Below are 19,267 nucleotides of genomic sequence, written 5' to 3'. Positions count from 1 at the left end.
ATTCTGAGCAAATTAAAGTATGAATATATATTTCATTGAATTTTATAAGGACTTGGTTTGGGATTTTTGTAACCCCAAATTCTTATAATATTATATCTAATTTGTATATGGTATTTCTCAGCCAAAAGTTAGGGTAATATTTAATAAATTTGGAAGTACCGTTCCTCTTCCTAGTTATAATTTTTTTTTATTGTATTAAATCATGCTCATGTACGTATTAATTAATTAACTTGCACCTATATATATTTACACACACACACACACACACACACACACAGATATAAAAGAAGTGGGTCTTGCAAAACATACAATTATGCAACTTTGTGATATTAATCTAGCTAGCTAGCTAGCTATCGAGAGAAGATGACTTTGCAATGCCCAAAGGATCATACATTAGAACATGATAGTATATGTCAGATTCAGCGATTCTTTTTTTAGCGACAAAATTAATTAATTTCATTGATAAATGTCACTTTAGTGACAAAAGTTTAATGTCTCTAAAGTTGGAAATGCCTGAAATGTAATGCACAGCAATTAATATTGTAGATCAATTAATATGTATATATAACATTAATCACCTTGTACAAGAGTAGTACTAGTAGTACTTAATTTGATTATATATAGGTGACTTAAAAATAACGTCTCTAAGAGTTAAGACGACCAATATTCCAACATCAAGACAAGAGAAATGAGACCAGCCAAATTAATTAAATTACTAGCTAGTTAGAGCCATGCATTTTCCCATGCTCGATGTTTTCTTTCGTTTCCTGTTGTATTGGTTACCATATATTTATTTCTATCTGCTTGATGTGAATTTTATGCAATTAGATTACTCCTAAATAAAGATTAAAAAAAGTATTGTACGCAAGATTATGTAACAAAATTTTTCAAAAGTCAGAGGTTACTCATAATTTATAAATTAATAATCGGTTGCAATGAGATCCACTAAAAGAAAAAATGTTTATTTGTGACTAGATATTTCCTGCGAAAATAATTATTTCTTGATAAAATGAGTCTGTTTTTGTCACAAATAGTCATTATCATCATAAATAATCCGTCATAAATACTTATTTTTCTAGAAAATGAGTTCAATTTTCCTTCTAGCTAGCTAGCCAAGTATTACATCGATTTTGGCTTGTTAATTTTGTTGCTAATTGTTTCCAAACGATGGACAAAGAAAGATAGTATATATAGCAAAAAATGCAGAGCAGTAAAGTTGAAATGTAATGGCAACAGAGGGATTGGCAAAAACTTATGGAGTCCGTAGCCGTCATTCGTTGCATCATTCACTGTCGTAGTAGCGAGAAAATAAAATTAAACAGCAAAAATACTCTCTCTCTCTCTCTCTCTCTCAGCAATTACATCCCTTCCTCCCACCATTAAATGCAATTGCACCCTCTCAATACGCTCGGCAATTACTCCTCGCTGCCACATATTTCTCCATCTTCTTCCCCTTTCTCCCCTTCATTTCCTTCACTTCTCCATTTCCTGCTCTGAAAAACTCTCTCTCTTTCCTCTTCATATAGTCTGTTCTCCTTCTCCTCTTCTCTATCCCAAAGCTCTTATAACCTAAACCACTTTTGTAACCCCAAACGGTGGTTTCCCTCAGCCAGTTAACCTCAAAACAGATCTGACCCGGCCTTCTCTTTTTGCCCCTTCTTTTCTAGGGTTCTAAATGTTCTTTCAGTACTGGTAAGTGGAGTCTTTGTGTGCATGCAGTTCTCTTTCTTTAGGCCAGTTTTTTGTTTTTGTTTTTTTATGCGGCCAAGCCCAAACAAATAGAAGAAAATCTTTCACTATATATATGTGTCCCAAAATCCATCTTTTATGTACTAATAATTACTGATACGCTGCGCCTTCTCTTTTGCAAATACTTCTTACATTAATTCTTATTTTCGTCATGTTTTCTCTTGCTGCGGATAGGGCTGAAGAAAAAGAAAGGGAAAAGAGTACGTTGGTGTGAAAGAGATATAGAAACTGAGAAGGCAGATCAGTGAATTGGTCTTCTCCGAGATCTTCGTGGGCGTTATGTATTTTTCATTGATCGGCTTAGTAGTACTGTGATTTTGGTCTCTGTCAAATAGAAGCCGTATAAGATTTGTCAACCCTATCTTTCTTGGTATTGTATTCTTCCTTTTTGGTTTTCACGTAGCAAATAGATAGGCATGAGGCCTTTTTATCTCTTTTCTAAGACCAAGAAACCTCAAGTCAGCTTTGCCTGTTCATTAACTTTGTGAAATTCCGTTTGCTTTTCTCAGACCACTGCCAGAGAATCTAGGAAAGAGATATACGTACGCGCCCTTCAAACACCTCTCAAAGGAGCCCAAAAAAACACAGTCCACACATATATATATCCCACAGCTATATATTTATACACTTAGTCAGGGCGGGCGGCTCCTTGGTTGTAAAATATGCCTGCCGGGATTATGGTTCCTGCGAGAAACATGCCGTCCATGATTGGGAGGAACGGGACTGTCGGTGGGTTTGGATCATCCTCAGGGCTTACCCTTAGTCAGGTCAGTGGTTGAGTTCTCTTATCATCGTGCTCTTTAAATCCGGTACTGTTTTAAAGGGCTATTTTTTTTGTTAATCTCATTTCAGCCAATCGATCCCTTTGAAACTTTTGGTTAATTAATCACGATTTCCCTTTTTATTAACCTAATTAATGTTAATTAGAAAGATGGCTCCATGTTCATTTCCCCAGACAGTTTTCTGCAACTCTCCATTTTTCATTTTTTCCCGAGTACTCGATCTTCATCTAACCCTCTTTTCTTAAAAAATTATATTATTTTGGAAATTTGTGCTATTTCTAGAAAAATCCTTCTCAATATACTAAAAAAATATGCCAAAAGCCTCTCTTTAGAGAGTATATTTTCAAAAAAATTTAGTTTTTTTTTTTGAAATGGTATGTATAATTAAACATGGGTTTTGCTCTGCAAATACCAAATTTGTACTTATGTATACATATATGTTGAGAAATGTGGCTTTAAAATTTCCATTCTGTTGTTAGATTGAAAACCCATAAGCCTTCGGAATCTTAAAGATCTGTAGATATGTTCCAGCCTAACATAATGGAAGGTCAGCTCCACCAGCTAGACATGACGCAAAACACATCCGAGAGTGAGATTGCCCGCATCCGAGATGACGACTTCGACAGTGGCACTAAATCGGGCAGCGAAAATCATGAAGGTGCCTCCGGTGACGACCAAGATCCACGACCAAAAAAGAAACGCTACCACCGCCACACTCAGCACCAGATCCAGGAAATGGAAGCGTAAGCTCCAGTACTACCTTTACAAGCTGTTCAAACTTCCAGTTCGTCGTTTTGATCAACGTACTTCTTTATTATGAAATCTGAGAAACCTCCTTTCTTTTCCTTTGATTCCTTTTCTGGTTTTCTTCTCTGTTTTTTTTTTTCCCATCGTTTTAGTTTCTTTAAGGAGTGTCCACACCCAGATGACAAGCAAAGGAAAGAACTGAGCCGTGAATTAGGGTTAGAGCCTTTGCAAGTCAAATTTTGGTTCCAAAACAAGCGCACCCAAATGAAGGTAAAAACGTGTTTCTGCAATCTTGACCCGTGCTTTTACAAATATAAGATCTCAGAATATGCTATCAACTACCGTTACAAATTAATCTTCGTCTTCTTTGAAGGAAAGTGGGTTTAAATATATCAGTCAACCTTCTTTTTCTTTTATTTTTTCCCATTTTCAATTTTAATTGCTTGTCCATTCCACAAATTTCTCTCAGACTCAACATGAGCGCCATGAAAACACACAACTTAGGACCGAAAATGAAAAGCTTCGGGCTGATAACATGAGGTATAGAGACGCTCTAAGCAATGCCTCGTGTCCCAATTGCGGTGGTCCGACTGCAATAGGAGAGATGTCCTTTGATGAGCATCATTTGAGACTCGAAAATGCCCGATTAAGAGAAGAGGTCTGGAAATGGAAGTTTTTATCATTTTCTGGATGCGTTATTTCTGTTAATACTATCCAAAGATCGATAATCATAATCTAGGTTTTTCTTTTGTTTTTCAGATTGATAGGATTTCAGCAATCGCAGCAAAGTATGTTGGCAAGCCTGTTGTGAACTATCCTCTTCTTTCTCCTCCAGTTCCTCCCGTCCACTTGAACTCGGAGTAGGGACTTTCGGGGGGCAGCCAACGGGCATTGGAGGAGAGATGTATGGTGCTGGAGACCTTCTTAGGTCAATCAGTGCACCAACTGAAGCCGACAAACCTATGATAATTGAGCTTGCGGTTGCAGCTATGGAGGAACTAGTTAGAATGGCACAAATGGGGGAACCCTTATGGATGACAAACCTTGATGGCACCTCTACACTGCATGAAGACGAATATATTAGAACATTTCCTCGGGGAATTGGACCAAGACCCACTAGCTTCAAGTGCGAAGCTTCACGAGAAACTGCTGTTGTTATCATGAACCACATCAACCTTGTTGAGATTCTAATGGATGTGGTACGCTTGATTCTATAGATTTTATCAAAAGTTACGTTTTCTATCATCTGCATGGATATTTTGTAATATTGAGTACTCCTAATCTTTGAGATACGGTTATGCTATTCAGAATCAGTGGTCTACAGTGTTTTCTGGGATTGTCTCAAGAGCTCTGACTCTGGAAGTACTATCAACTGGAGTAGCAGGGAATTATAATGGAGCACTGCAAGTGGTAAATTATATAGAAAATATATCAATTATTATTATATAATACTCTGTATTATCTATCAGAAGTTGGGTTTTTATAAACAGGGAAACCCTAATACGTAATGCATTTGAATTAACTTTGTTTTAATATATATAAATGCAAATTTAATGTTTGTAATTCAGATGACAGCAGAATTCCAAGTTCCTTCACCCCTGGTTCCAACTCGTGAGAGTTATTATGTAAGGTACTGTAAACAGCATGCCGATGGGACTTGGGCAGTTGTTGATGTTTCCTTGGACGATTTGCGCCCCAGCCCTGCAGTTAGAAGCCGAAGAAGGCCTTCCGGTTGTTTAATTCAAGAAATGCCCAATGGATACTCGAAGGTAATATATAACATTCATCGCCAGATTACTAATTAATTAATGATCGATCCTTTAATTATTTTCTTAACTTTTATTTATATATATATGTAGGTTACATGGGTTGAGCATGTTGAAGTTGATGATAGAGGTGTGCACAATCTATATAAGCAGCTTGTTAGCTCAGGTCATGCATTTGGTGCAAAACGTTGGGTGGCCACCCTAGATCGCCAATGTGAACGCCTTGCAAGCGCCATGGCCTCGAACATTCCTACTGGTGATGTTGGGGGTAATTGATTTATATATATTCTTTATTCTAATTAAGTTGGTGTTTTATGATATTCGTGGAAACTTGAATATTCATCAGATTAATAGCTAATGTTTTTTGCCAAACCTTTTATCTGTTTATAATATTTAGTCATAACAAATCAAGAAGGGAGAAAGAGTATGCTGAAACTGGCTGAGAGAATGGTCATAAGCTTTTGTGCCGGAGTGAGTGCCTCTACTACACACACTTGGACAACGCTGTCTGGAACCGGAGCAGATGATGTTAGGGTGATGACCCGAAAGAGCATAGATGATCCAGGCAGGCCTCCAGGCATTGTTCTTAGCGCCGCTACTTCCTTCTGGCTTCCTGTTCCACCAAAGAGAGTTTTTGATTTTCTGCGTGATGAAAACTCTCGAAGCGAGGTATTATATATATATAACCTTGATCATAAATTTGGAAAAAATTAATACAATTAAGGTATCAGTAATAGGAAAAGAAAAATCATGACTTACATTTTTTATTATATTCATCACCCATCGTTTATATATTAGGCTAGCTACTACGCACAAAGGAAACCCCCATTATGTTAGGCAAATTTCCAGAACCCGAGTAAACAGCTAGCACGGCATTGTCATGTACAGCTAGAGCAGGTCATATAAAGTAGTTGACGATCATTATATAGGCTGAGCATTGACCAGATCACTATATATATATATATGCAATCATAACGCATATGCACTAATACTCAACTTCTGCAACTAAAATGGAAATGGGATTTTGTTATGGATATTTTGTCTCTAATTAATTTGTGAGTCTATTTCCTTTTTCGGAATTTTGAATCTTATATACATTGGAAGTTAATTAATATGCATGACTTCCATCTGAGGATTCTGATTGAGTTTTCACTTGTATGTATATATATGACAGTGGGATATTCTTTCGAATGGTGGTGTTGTTCAAGAAATGGCACATATTGCTAATGGGCGGGATACAGGCAACAGCGTGTCTCTACTTCGAGTGAATGTAAGTCCGTATGAATAAAATATCAATATCCCAACCTGTTTCATGTTCCCGGCCAAGTTATATATTGTATTATTTGAACTTACCCTAATTTTATAAATTAAATAATATTTGCAGAGTGCGAATTCAAGCCAGAGCAACATGTTGATATTACAAGAGAGTTGCACTGATCCAACAGCCTCTTTCGTGATCTATGCTCCGGTTGACATTGTTGCAATGAATCTCGTACTAAATGGTGGGGACCCAGACTATGTGGCCCTTCTTCCCTCAGGATTTGCTATTCTCCCTGATGGAACCTCAAGTACCCTTGGAGCTGGATGCATTGGAGAAGCTGAGTCTGGCGGCTCTCTACTTACTGTTGCTTTTCAGATTTTGGTTGATTCAGTTCCCACAGCAAAACTTTCTCTTGGGTCAGTTGCAACTGTTAACAATCTCATTGCTTGCACCGTCGAGAGGATTAAGGCTTCTTTGTCATGCGAGAACGCTTAATCTGCTAGCTCTTCAAACTTGAGTTCATGCAGGTATACAAGTTAGAAGCAAGTTTTACAGCTTAATGTTATTCCTTTATTTCCTAATTTCCAAAAAAATCCCTTAAACATTTCTCTTGCTGTTGCAAAACCTTTCATTTATATACATGTGTTTGGATGCATGCCTCTTAGGATCATTTAGCATTATAAAATAGGAACTAGCAATTAGTAAGGAGATCTTTATGTTTCTCCTCGATCCTCAAATATCGTACGTACTGAGATCTTTTCTGGGTAATCTTCTTTTGCAGTGTTCGTATCAACTTCATTTTCTCTCATTGTAAGGAAATTTCTGCTTATGTATGATCGAGATCATGGGGGAGAAGTCAAGAGCGCACCTTAAAAGATCCTTTCTAAGCAGTCCACAAAAGTGTTCAAGGATTAGGGGTTCGGGTATTGACTTCCTCGAACGATTTAAAAAATCAAAGAGCTCTTGTTACAAGTAAATTAATATTATAGGGTTGGACTCATCCCTTTCATCTTTCTTAACTTTGTAGTAATCAGGGTTAGGGTTTTGGATCTGTGAAGCTTAAATAGTACGGACGTACGGACGTACGGCCGTCTTCTTTTCCCTTCGGCTTGTTTTATTTCTGTGTTTTCTTTTCCCTGCTAGAGGACAATGCATGATTTGATCTTTTTTCACCATTTTAAGAGCTCTTGAAATGGATATGATCTGGTTTTTATAGTCTAATATTTTCGATCGTTTCCGGTTAATTTGTTTGTCCGATATTGTAGTACTACAAAAAAAGCTAAAGGTATGTTCGAAATCAACGCAACTGTATTTAGATATTCTCGGATTAATTCACTATTATTTACAAATTATTTATTGTTATTTTACTTCTATTTACAGATGTAATCCAAAATATTATCCAAAGGGAACCTAAATGTGTGTGATTAGATCATAATTAGTTAGTGATGGATAATTTGTTGTAAACATGTAGCAATTAGCCAATTAATGCTTATACGTACCTATATTATATGTGCGTCAATCGATACCACAATAATGCAAATTAAAGAAGTAAACCTTAATTTCCACGCATTTAATAATTTATTGCATTTCCTTCACTCGGCGGCTAGGTGAGACTTAGAGGGAAATTATTTGAACGATGGACCAATTTTAAAAATACACATACATACATATGAGCTATAATATATGGAGGGAAATTTGAACGATGAACCAAATACAATGTAATGCACCAAATAAATCACCCAAAACTTTAGTCGACTCTTTTGAATAGCTCTTTTCTAGTACTGCTCAGTACTCATGATTAATGAACTCTACAGAACCCATCTATCAAACTCACTAAAAGAACATTAAGTGAGCATTTGTGACGGATGATTTGTGAATATAATGACTATTATTTACGAACAAAATAAACTCATTTTAGCAAAAAATTAATAGTCATTTTCACAGAAAATAACTAGTTATAAATAAGCAGTTTTCTTCTAGTGACTAGAAGTACTCCAACAAGATCCAAATCAAGAGATGATTAATAGATTGCGAACATATATATTGGGTTGTAATTACTTGTGTTTGGGGAGAGCGAAAACCCTTTTGCATGTGACAAATTCTACAACAGTAATCATTTTTTGGAACGAAATAATAATTGGTGCCAAAAAGCCTCATTATATATGTTGTAATATTTTTATTAGCACCCAGTACTCTCCCATAGGAGTTTTTTCTCTCCATCTCTAAAATAACAAGAAATCATGAAATTATTATATATGCCCTGCCCACGATATGAAAAATTCATTTGTAAGGGATTTATTATATATTGATGGGGCTTAAACTTTGTTTTCATGAATATAATATAGTACTGAATCCTCTTAAAATGCAAAATCCGACATGTTATCATGATAAGCTGCTAATTGAGGGAGTGAAAGGCCTCAATGGCATCGATCTCACGACATATGTAAATATTTGTAGATCAAGTAATCGTTCGGGCCAATTAATTAATCATGACATCCCATCTCTCGCAACATAATATCTCAATTTTCGCTTGAGTAGATCAGATCTATACTAGCGTACTGAAATCTCACAAAATGATCTTTGTGAGAAGAGCTAGCTAACTTGAATATTGGAATTGCTGGATATCATGTGACATCTTGCAAACATTAATCCGTGAAACTCTCTCAAGCATGCATGTGTCAAAAAAATTCTAATTTGTTTTTGCATTTTTTTTTTTATCCAATTTCCAATACTTTATCGACCTAGCTACTTTATCACAACCCATATTGTTAACGTCCAAAAACGCACAACCCAGAAAAGAAGAAAGATCCATTCTCAAGACGCTGAGGTGGGTTGGGCCTCGATCGGTGTTGTTGGAGCCCTCGGTAGTGATTTGGTGTGGCTATATGGTGTTGATGCTTACATTCATGGCGGTGAACAGTATTTAAATGCAGAGAAAATAAGAAGAGATGAACACACAAATTTACGTGATTCGGCACTAGGCCTACGTCCACGGGAGTTTGGAGAGGCGAGATTCCACAATAATAAGCTTGTTTACAGTCTCTCATAGCCTCTCATTTTTTACTTTACAATAGGAGCTGTAGATCTACTAGCTGGAGAAGAAGATATTTTCTTTGGAGCTCTTAGGTTGAAGAAGAAGTCGAAGAAGTATCCAAAAGTCCCTGAAACCGTAGGAACTCTATTCCTTTTATCTGAGCCTCTACTTGCGTGCACCTTGGTAGTGGTGAAAAATGTCTATTTTTCCTATCTAACCCCTCTTTTTTTTCCATTTTCTCTTGCCACCTTTATACCTCCGGACACCCCTCACACCCTTGTCCCTTCTTGATGGGCACCATCTTGTCCCCTTTCCCTCTTTCTTCTTTCGGCTTCTAGTATTGGCCCTTTGATGGGTTGAGTCTTAAAAACCATTTTGCGCATGGTATATTTTACTCCCTCATACGAATATTGAAAAAAATTATGATCGGCCCTCTCTGTATGTATATATATAATATTATATATGACAACAAAATACTTTATATTTATTAAGTTGTTTCAATGATCAGTTCAAAATGATATATATTTCAATGAAAAAATGGATTCAAGCTGGTATATGTATATGGATCAATAGTACTGTGACCAATATTTCAATTTTTATGAATGTATGCGCAGCTCCAATTAATATAATTCCTTCATTAATACCGAAAAGTATAATTGGTTAATTAATTTATGCATTGATTCGTATTCATGACTAGTGGATCATCAGTACCCTTAATAAAGACTATTCCCATGCAATCTTAATAAATTAGACGATCAGTACTGACCTTAATTACAAACAAAACTAGTTGCATCAATTAGCAGCAATCCATGCTTGCGCAGTAGCTTATAAATACCAGCATTCCCTGCTTACAAGCAAGCACTTGGCCGCGCAGCAGTAATTAATTAAACACAGCATCAAACAGCAAAACATGAGCGTACGTAAAAACACGTGCAGTAGCTAGCATATTCAAGTTCAAAAAGAACATATATGATCCTCCATAATTAATAGAACTAAACCCAAATGCATGGACATACTTCATGTGTAGCTCACCAACCAGTACAAATTAACCAACAACAATGGCCAACAAGATAGTACAGAAACAGGCCAATTACACAAACCAACAGTCCACAAATTAAATAACCAACAACAATAATCACAACGCATGATAGTATACAGAGTAGTGAACAATGGCGCGCAGTACACAGCCAGGAGCAGTAGTGTTTGTACATGATGTTAATATATATTCCTGCAAAATAAACAACACATGCAAAGCATCCAAGCAAGAAGCAGCAGTACTACTAGGTACACAGCTTGAAGCTAGAATTCTGCAGATCTAGCTGCAATATTAGCACCACAGAGGAGGTCCATAGGCGCACCTGTACTAGCTAATAACAGCAATATCAAATCCAGAGACAAACTCAGAACTACAAAAAGCAACAGCATGCAGCAAGAATTACTAGCTAGCAAGCATCCCGCACACATTGTAATTAACAACACAAAATAAGTAAGCAGTAGCAATATTATTGGAAGTACGAGAGCTAAACCATAAAATCATGTTCTGGTAAGATCATTTGTTGGACTATAATTTAAAGAATAAAAAATGCCTCTTCTAATGAATGCATAATAAATCACGACCACTTCTATAAAAAAATTGAACTTTTTAGAAAAGATAAATTTAATTATTTCAATTGAAACTGCTAACATCACGATCATGCATTCCTCTGCCTTTCTAGAGAAAAACGCCTCAATATAAATTACCGACTCGCACTTATGATCGATTGCAAGAGATTACGTACATATATGACGTGAAAAACTGGTCCAAATTTGGCTTACAATTGACAAGAAAATAATAAGAGGTCAGGAACTTCTTCCTTTAATTATACCATAAAAGGAGCATCTCTCGACCTTGTGATCATAATCGGTCTATCCATAGTGCTTAGCAATAGAGGACAAACTAGTTTTTAAAAATTCAAAAGCAAATTCCTATTTGGCTTAAAAATACAAAAGCTAATGAAATCGGTTCCTGTCCGGATATACCTGAGTCATGAACAGTCTTAGACAGCACAATGAGCGTATTATATATATATATATATATATAATATCTGTAACGGATTGTTTTAATTAGACATGGAAAATGAGTATATATAGCCATATATACGAAAACTTCTCCAAAATCTATTTGATGCATGCCAAACCAATTAATATTGGCTACCCTAGCCTATCAAAAAATAAAAAAATAAAAAAATATTGGCTACCTAGCTAGCTATTTTAATTTGTATATACACTATATATTCTTCAAAACAATAAAATGAATAAATTAAATGTCCCGCTCAACTATATAAGGAAGCATTAATGGACTTACTAATCAATTGACCTATAATGTGTACGACGATTACTGTTTTCAATAATTAGATTCAGACAAGATCGACCCAAATTCAGGTAGACATTATGGCTGACAAAAGTAGTACCTACTGTTCCATGAATGTAACACACGGGATAGACAGTGGACCAGAAAAATATTGGTGTTCAATGGCCATGCATTGTTTTACAACGACCATTTGATAATTTCAAGGACTCGATGGATTAAGATATTATGATGTTTGGTACGTACTACGTCATGAATCAATCATGCATGCCTGGGCATTAAGATCATCCTAAGTTCATTATTTTTCCCGTGAGCAATAATGGGTACCCGGCCCATTAAAGCAATGTTGGGGACAGAAACCATCAAGCTGCTAGCTAACTGCTAGGCATATACATAAATTGAAAAGGATGCTAGTACCTCACACGTACGTGCAAGTTGCAACTTAATCCATCGGCCTGTCACCCCAAAAGGAAAATTTTACTCGATGCTTTTTAACCAAAAACTTGAATTGAAGTCCCTACAATAATGTTCAATAATATGCATATTTTGAAGTAATATTAGATATCCATCTAAAAGACGAATAATACTAGATATAATCATATAATATGAAAGCGCGAGCACTCTTTTTTAAATATGATAGGATCCATCATTAAAAAAAAAAAAAACATTTATGTGGATCCCATAGAAAATAATTATTTTCAGAATAAGTGTACAAGACTTATATATTTTAAAACTACAAGTGTCATTTCTCTTATTGATATGGAAACTCTTTGTGTCACCTCACTGAACCAACTCGCTGACATTCTCACAAACCGTTGCCTAAAGCTCTCTTCCACTCTCTGCATATCAAACTTGGCCTCTATCCTGATCCACGACCATGTTTGAGGGTGAGTGATAGGGTGAGTGATAGCACTGCTCCATGATTAATGGACCACCAGAATTCTAGCTACACCAAAACAGAGGATAAAGTCACTTCACAAATCATGCAATTTTCCTCAAATCACGCACCAAGAAATCTGCAAGATAGAGGATAATATCCCATGGCTGGTTACTCTTCGTCACAAATCAGAATTTTTCTTTGCTTTTAGAAACTTCCACATGTTTGTGATATCTCAGTTCGACGCCAATATCAAAATTTTTTAAAGTGGTGAGGGCGGTGAGTTTGCAAGCAGGGATTTCAATAACTATTTATCCTTGATGTTCCATGCTAAACTACCTCCTTGATTCTAGTTAGATTGTTTCTCCACTACCATTTTTGTGTTAAACAGACAATCATCTTCCACACTTGACATGGACTCTCCTTTCCTTCGGCTTTATGGTAAAAATCCAGATTATGGAATATTTTGAATTCTTAGCACAATATGTTTTCCTTACCTTGGTGAATATAGAGAACATAAGTTGGAGCCGAAGTCTCTTGTGTGTTCATTGGATATAATGTGACGCACAAACGTTACAAATGTCTATACCCACCAACATGTCGTATCTATACGTTGCGCCTTGTGGTATTTGATGAATCCCAGTTGCCATACACCCAACCAACCAATCTTTATGGGACTAATACTGTTGAGGGGGATTTCGGCACCGTCTCAGAATGGGAAGACCAAATTTTGCAGCCTACACCCTCTCATCCTCAACATCTTGCATCAGCCTTTGCATTACCCACAATACCAACAAACACTTGCTCAGAAACCATGACCAACCCACCCATCCCTACTGTCACTACCAGCACAAATATTGTTGTGGACACATCTGCAAACAGCAACCTTGAGGACACATCCTGTTCTTTTTCTAGTTATGAAAGGACACAAGTCACTCAACGTCCCATGTAAACTCTACTACTGCTACTGGTATATGACTGGGCGCGTCAAGCAAGTACTTTTTCTATTAGCGGACAGTGGATGAGTCAACTCGTCAGCGGGTAGATCCGTCTGGCCTTTCTATCAGTCTATTGTTTTATCCGCATCTTCCTGCCTTCATGACTAAAACAAACAGGTATGGGGAGAATGGGTCTTTTCCTCCCCGAACTCGAATTCAAAAGCTGGGGAAGGCGCGTCGAGACCTCTAGGGGAAAGAAGCCGCACCCATCCCAAAACGGCCGGGTAATCGCAGCTACTCTTGGGTGAGGCGAGGAAGAGGAAGCGATAGCTAGCTCGACCGTCCGGTCGTACTCTTGAGAGTGACCTCGGGGATAGAGCAATTCTTGGACTGCTTCTGCTTCTACTGATGCTTATGGATTACTTGCTGGATCGAACCCAAAAACGGATAGGTTTGATCGGCCTGGCCTCGGGTGGTGGATCGAATGAACACTCAACTGCGTCATCACGCCGGGTGGGTTCTCCAATGAATTCCTTGGAAAGGTATTCTGCTTGGCCAACAAGATCAGAATAAAACGGAGAATGGATTCCTCGTCAAGTCAGTTTGGGGGGGTGTGGACACACTTGCGCGAATTCGGGTAACGGCTACAAGGGAGAAATCGAAAGGAAACTGTACCCCTCCTTTCTTTTCGGAGCTGCGAGATTTCTTCTCTTATTCAATTTCTAGTTTGATCGAGGGCGGTAGTAAACCCAATCTCTTCTCCGAGTCGGTCCAAAGTTGGTGTACACAAGCCTAATCCAAAACATGCCCACCTTCATGTCACCTATGACATTCCACCTCTTCCAAAGTCTATCATCACTACCAAACGACATCCTGGATGGTTTGCAGTTATGGATGATCAAGAGTTGGATGCACTTAAAACATGGATCCTAGTACCCCCTGGCTCTAACATGAATGTGGTTGGTTGCAAATGGGTCTACAAAGCTAAGTTTAACCCAACGGCATACTAGATCACCACAAGGCTCGCTTGGCTGCAAAAGGGTTCAACCAAGTCAACGGTATATATTTTTCTGAAACCTTTTCACCAGTCATCAAGCCAACAACTATCTGTGTTGTTCTTACCATTGTTGTGGTGAAGAAATAGGAACTTAGATAGTTGGGCATTAAAATCGCCTTCGTGCATGGTTATCTAAGCCAACTTGTATGCTTGCAGCAACCTCCAAGTTATGTGGATCCCCAAAATCCAACGTAAGTCTGCCAACTTATTCTTGCCCTCTATGGTCTTAAACAGGCTCCTAGAGCCTAGTTGGTTCGTCTAAGTGATTATCTTCTTCAACTTGGATTCTTTTACAGCTCAACAAATCCAAGTCTCTTCATTTCCAACACTTCTCAAGGAATTCACATTCTACTCCTTTATGTGGATGATCATACTTGTATTGATTGGTTCATATCTCAATTGGCCCAACAATTTTCTATCAAAGATCTTGGGCATCTTCATTACTTTCTTGGACTCAAAGTTCATAAGTTTGGCAATGGTTTGTTCATCTCACAAAACCACTATGCCTAAGCTCCTTTAACTCGAGTTGAGATGTCTGGTTGTAAGCACTTATCCACCTCCATGCCTACTAAGGGAAGACATTTATCAACCTCTACTAAGCTATTACATAGTCCCACTAAGTATCGTAGCCTTGTTGGAGGTTTGTAGTACCTCACGTTCACTAGGCTTGACCTATCTTACAACATGAACCTTGCATTCCAATTCATGCTAGCTCCAACTGTGGCTCACTATCAACTTGTTAAAAGAATCCTTTAGTATGTTCAAGGCACCACACATTTTGGTATGCGAATTCTTACCAATAGTAACTTGGATCTCTATGGCTACTCCAATGCTGATTGTGCTGGATGCCTTCTGACTCGTCACTCAACCTCTGGCTACTGCACCTTCCTTGGCAACAACCTCATTTCGTGGAGTGCAAAAAAATAAGCCACGGTAGCTCATTGTAACAACCTCAGTGCTTTGTATATTACTATAAATCTGATTCTCCATGAACGTACGAAGCATGTTGAACTTGACTATCACTACGTACATTAACAAGTTACTTTGGGGTCTTTGGAAACTTGTTTTGTCTCCTCACCGAACCAACTCACTGACATCCTTACCAAACCATTTCCAAAAGCTCTCTTCCTCTCTGCATATCAAACTTGGCCTCTGTTTTGATCCACGTCCATGTTTGAGGGTGAGTGATAGCGCTACTCCATTATTGGACCACCAAAATTCTAGCAACACCAAAACAAAGGACAAGGTCACTCCACAAATCATGCATTGTCCTCAAATCATGCACCAATAAATTTGTAACACATAGAATAGTATCCCATAAAATCTTCCAAGTCAAATGTATCCTGCATTTTCTTTATTAGGAAAGACTAGCTGCATATACTGTGCTTCACCCGCCCTATCTATATGAGCACTAGTAAGTAGGGAGTGAAGGCATGGCAAGAGAGTGAGTTCGACTCGCGAACAATCAGCAAGGACCGATCCTTTTGTGCCAGTACTGTTGCGAGAATAGGGTAGGAATGGATAGGGGTAATGGCAGGTAGTGAGCTCTGTTGGGTCCCAAGGTCGCTTGGGAGCACCTTGTTGCTACTAAGGATCATAATTGGCCCAAGGCGCAGTGTTGTTATAAGCGGGTTTGGGTGGAGCTTGCGTTGGGTTTTGCTGTTGCGATTGGGTAGGAGGTTTTTAAGTGGGTTGGGGGATGGCCCCGACCCCCTTGATGGCTTGCTAATTAGCCTTCTGTACATAGCACTTTGTAATTACATTTATATAAGGAATGGAAAGTGTCTATATCACACACCCGTGAGATAGAACTTCGTAAAATTCTTTAGGAGTTGTTGCTATCAAGGTTATAAAACTTAGGTTTTACATCATTCTCCTATTATAGGCCACCATGTAAGCATTCCACTAATTCTACATGAACCTCACACATTAAATTTGGCAGATTCGGCAACGAAAGGCCACTGTGCACTCTTCTATTTCTTTTTAAATTTATATTTTAAAACTTTTCCTACATAATTGCAAATCAAGGCCCGTAATGTATATAATACATTGGATTCTTCCAATCAAGGGTAGAGCCAACTAGATTTTATTATTTTGTAACGCTTTAATTTATAAGGTAGGTTGTATAAAATTATTTTCCCTTACTATTTTATGATTTTTGTCACATACACGAGCCTTATAGATCAGGGTTAAGGTTTGATTTCTGGTTTTGGGTCATGGTACTCCCATTGATTCATACACGTTGGATTTAATTTGAGTTGATTATAGGCCCAAAATCTCGAGTATAGGCTGCCAGCATAGAGAATCAATTGAATTAGAGAATCTGAAAAATCTTGTTTTAAGCCCATGAAACCCTAAAAACAAAACAAAAGATGACAAAAAAATGTATGTACAAAGTAGAAAACATTCTCGTCTCAAGTAAAGGCTTGAAGACAAAAACTGCCTACCATTATCTCTTTCAGTACAACAAGGGGCAAAAAAATGAGTGAGACGAGGCTGATGCTGAGGAGAGAGAGCCCATGGGGTACGCCAGAGGGGGAGCACTGTCAATCGAAGGCCCATCGATGCAATGACCATGCTAAGGATGTCATCCAAGTAATCATTTTTAGGAACTAAATCCTTTATTTGCTTTCCCTTTTGTCAATTTTGCATATATTTGCAAAAAATCGACTCATTGTTCTTGTATTTTTCAAGTATTTGTAACGTCTATCAAGTATTGGAAAAATAAAGTTAACCACTTCGAGGGAGTTCTCCTCCAAGACAAAGATTGGCAAGAAATTTCACAATACATTTTTTCATTAATCAAAAGATAATTAAATACAATAAACTTCAGGACTCGTGGGTCCATTACCCAAAAAATAGGCTGCACTAATAACTAAACAAATTAACAACAAACCAATGACTGCAATTACACAAGGGACACCACCACTAACCCACGTAAATAGTTCCTACTAATCCATGTAATTGACTAGGTAAACCACCATTTAGCAAATTATTGGACTCCATATTTAACGGACCACCATGCCAATAGATACAACTCAGGCCGCACCCATCAGAGTCCCACTACGATACCAAGGCCCACAGCCTCTAGAGCACTTAACATTCCCCTCCCCATAAGAAGACCTTGCCCTCAAGGTCTGGGAAGTCTTTTTTTTCAATTTCTTAAACTCTATCCACGTTGCCTTTTCGTGCTTTAATTCCTTCCATTTGACCAAAAGCTTAGTCATGACCCTGTTCTTCTTCTTCTTCATGCATCAGTTCAAAATTTCCTCTGGCTCTACTCGTATAAGTCCCTCCACATTAAACTCCAACAGACTCAACAACAAGTGGTTTCAGCTACCCAGCTTTCTCTTCAGGCATGATACATGGAAAATGAGGTGGATAGCTAAGGTAGGTGGTAGCTCCAATTAGTATGCCACATTACCGATCTTTTTAATAACCTGGTGTGGCCCGTAAAACCTTGGGAAAAGCTTTAGATTCTGTCTTTGCACAACCGAATGTTGCTTGTAAGGCTGGAACCTCAAGTACACTCAGTCCCCCACCTTAACTTTCCTCTCTGTTCTTTTTAGATTAGCAAATTTCTTCATCATTTATTGTGCAATTTGTAGGTTACTTTTCAAGATGCTAAGGACGTGATCCTAAGTCCTCAATTCATCATCTACTTCTTGTACCGAAAATTTACCAGAAGTATAAGGTAGTAATTTTAGGGGTGAATACCGATAAAAAATTTCAAATGGTGTAAATTTGGTAGAAGAATAGATATATGTGTTGTAGCACCACTCAGTCAAGGGTAGCCACTTTACCCACTCTTTGGGTCGATCTCTTACATAGCATTTTAGGTACTGTTCCATGCAGTAATTTACAATCTCAATCTGCCCATCTATCTGTGGGCGATAGGATGAACTAAGCTTAAGTTCAGTCCCCTGCAGCTTGAAAAGCTCATTCCAAAAGTTGCTTGTGAAGGTTGGTTCTCTATCAGACACAATAGAGCTAGGCATGCCATGCAACTTGACAATATTGGCTATAAAAATCTTAGTAGTCTTCACTACATTATAGGGATGAATAATAGGAATGAAATGGGCATATTTAGAGAGTCTATCTACCCCACCATGATAATACTATAGCCATTTGAATTTGGTAATCCTTCTATAAAATTCATAGATATGTTAGTCCAAGCTTGTTAGGGTATAGGCAAGGGTTGAAGAAGGCCAACTAGATGTGGATGTATATTCTCTATCTTAGTCTTCTGACATGTATCACATTCCCTGATAAGTTTTTTAATACACCATTTCATCCCTTTCCAATAAAGTTATGATCGAGCTCTATGGAGAGTTTTATGTAACCCTTGGTGCCTTGCCAATAGACTACTGTCAATTAACTGCATTATGTGGTCTTGCACTACTGAAGAAGCTCCAATGTAAAGCCTGTTTTTGTAGAACAATAACCCCTCTTTTTTGCTGTACTTTTGGGAATCCAATTCCCCTTTGTCATATGCCTCCATAAGTCTCTTAATTTTAGGATCAAACTCATAACTTGCCTTGACCAGCCGGTACTAGGTATCGAGATCACCAACAATTTTGCATGAGTTTCTTCTTCCCTCCTAGATAATGCATTAGCCACAACATTTTTCTTGCCTTTCTTATACTCGACCAAAAACTCATATCCCAATAGTTTAGTTAGCCACATTTGCTAGAATAGAGTTCCCACCT

The 19,267-nt window shown here is 37.8% G+C and overlaps 1 protein-coding gene across 1 annotated transcript; it reads left to right on the top strand.

Moving 5' to 3' along the window:
* Positions 1-1,407: 1,407 nt before the first annotated feature.
* On the top strand, positions 1,408-7,524 carry LOC121252818 (homeobox-leucine zipper protein HDG2-like). The gene is given in 15 exon segments (XM_041152640.1): positions 1,408-1,692; positions 1,924-2,119; positions 2,259-2,516; positions 3,063-3,274; positions 3,431-3,548; positions 3,748-3,936; positions 4,038-4,119; positions 4,122-4,477; positions 4,587-4,688; positions 4,847-5,047; positions 5,138-5,312; positions 5,442-5,713; positions 6,219-6,314; positions 6,429-6,832; positions 7,087-7,524. Coding segments are annotated over 12 exon segments (2,280 nt in total). The 5' UTR covers positions 1,408-1,692; positions 1,924-2,119; positions 2,259-2,411; the 3' UTR covers positions 6,801-6,832; positions 7,087-7,524.
* The last annotated feature ends 11,743 nt before the right edge of the window (positions 7,525-19,267 follow it).

The sequence above is a fragment of the Juglans microcarpa x Juglans regia genome, chromosome 2S (assembly GCF_004785595.1).
Source record: "Juglans microcarpa x Juglans regia isolate MS1-56 chromosome 2S, Jm3101_v1.0, whole genome shotgun sequence".
Lineage (NCBI taxonomy): Eukaryota > Viridiplantae > Streptophyta > Magnoliopsida > Fagales > Juglandaceae > Juglans > Juglans microcarpa x Juglans regia.
The sequence above is the reverse complement of the archived record's forward strand: the minus strand, read 5'-3'. Positions and strand labels throughout refer to the sequence as shown.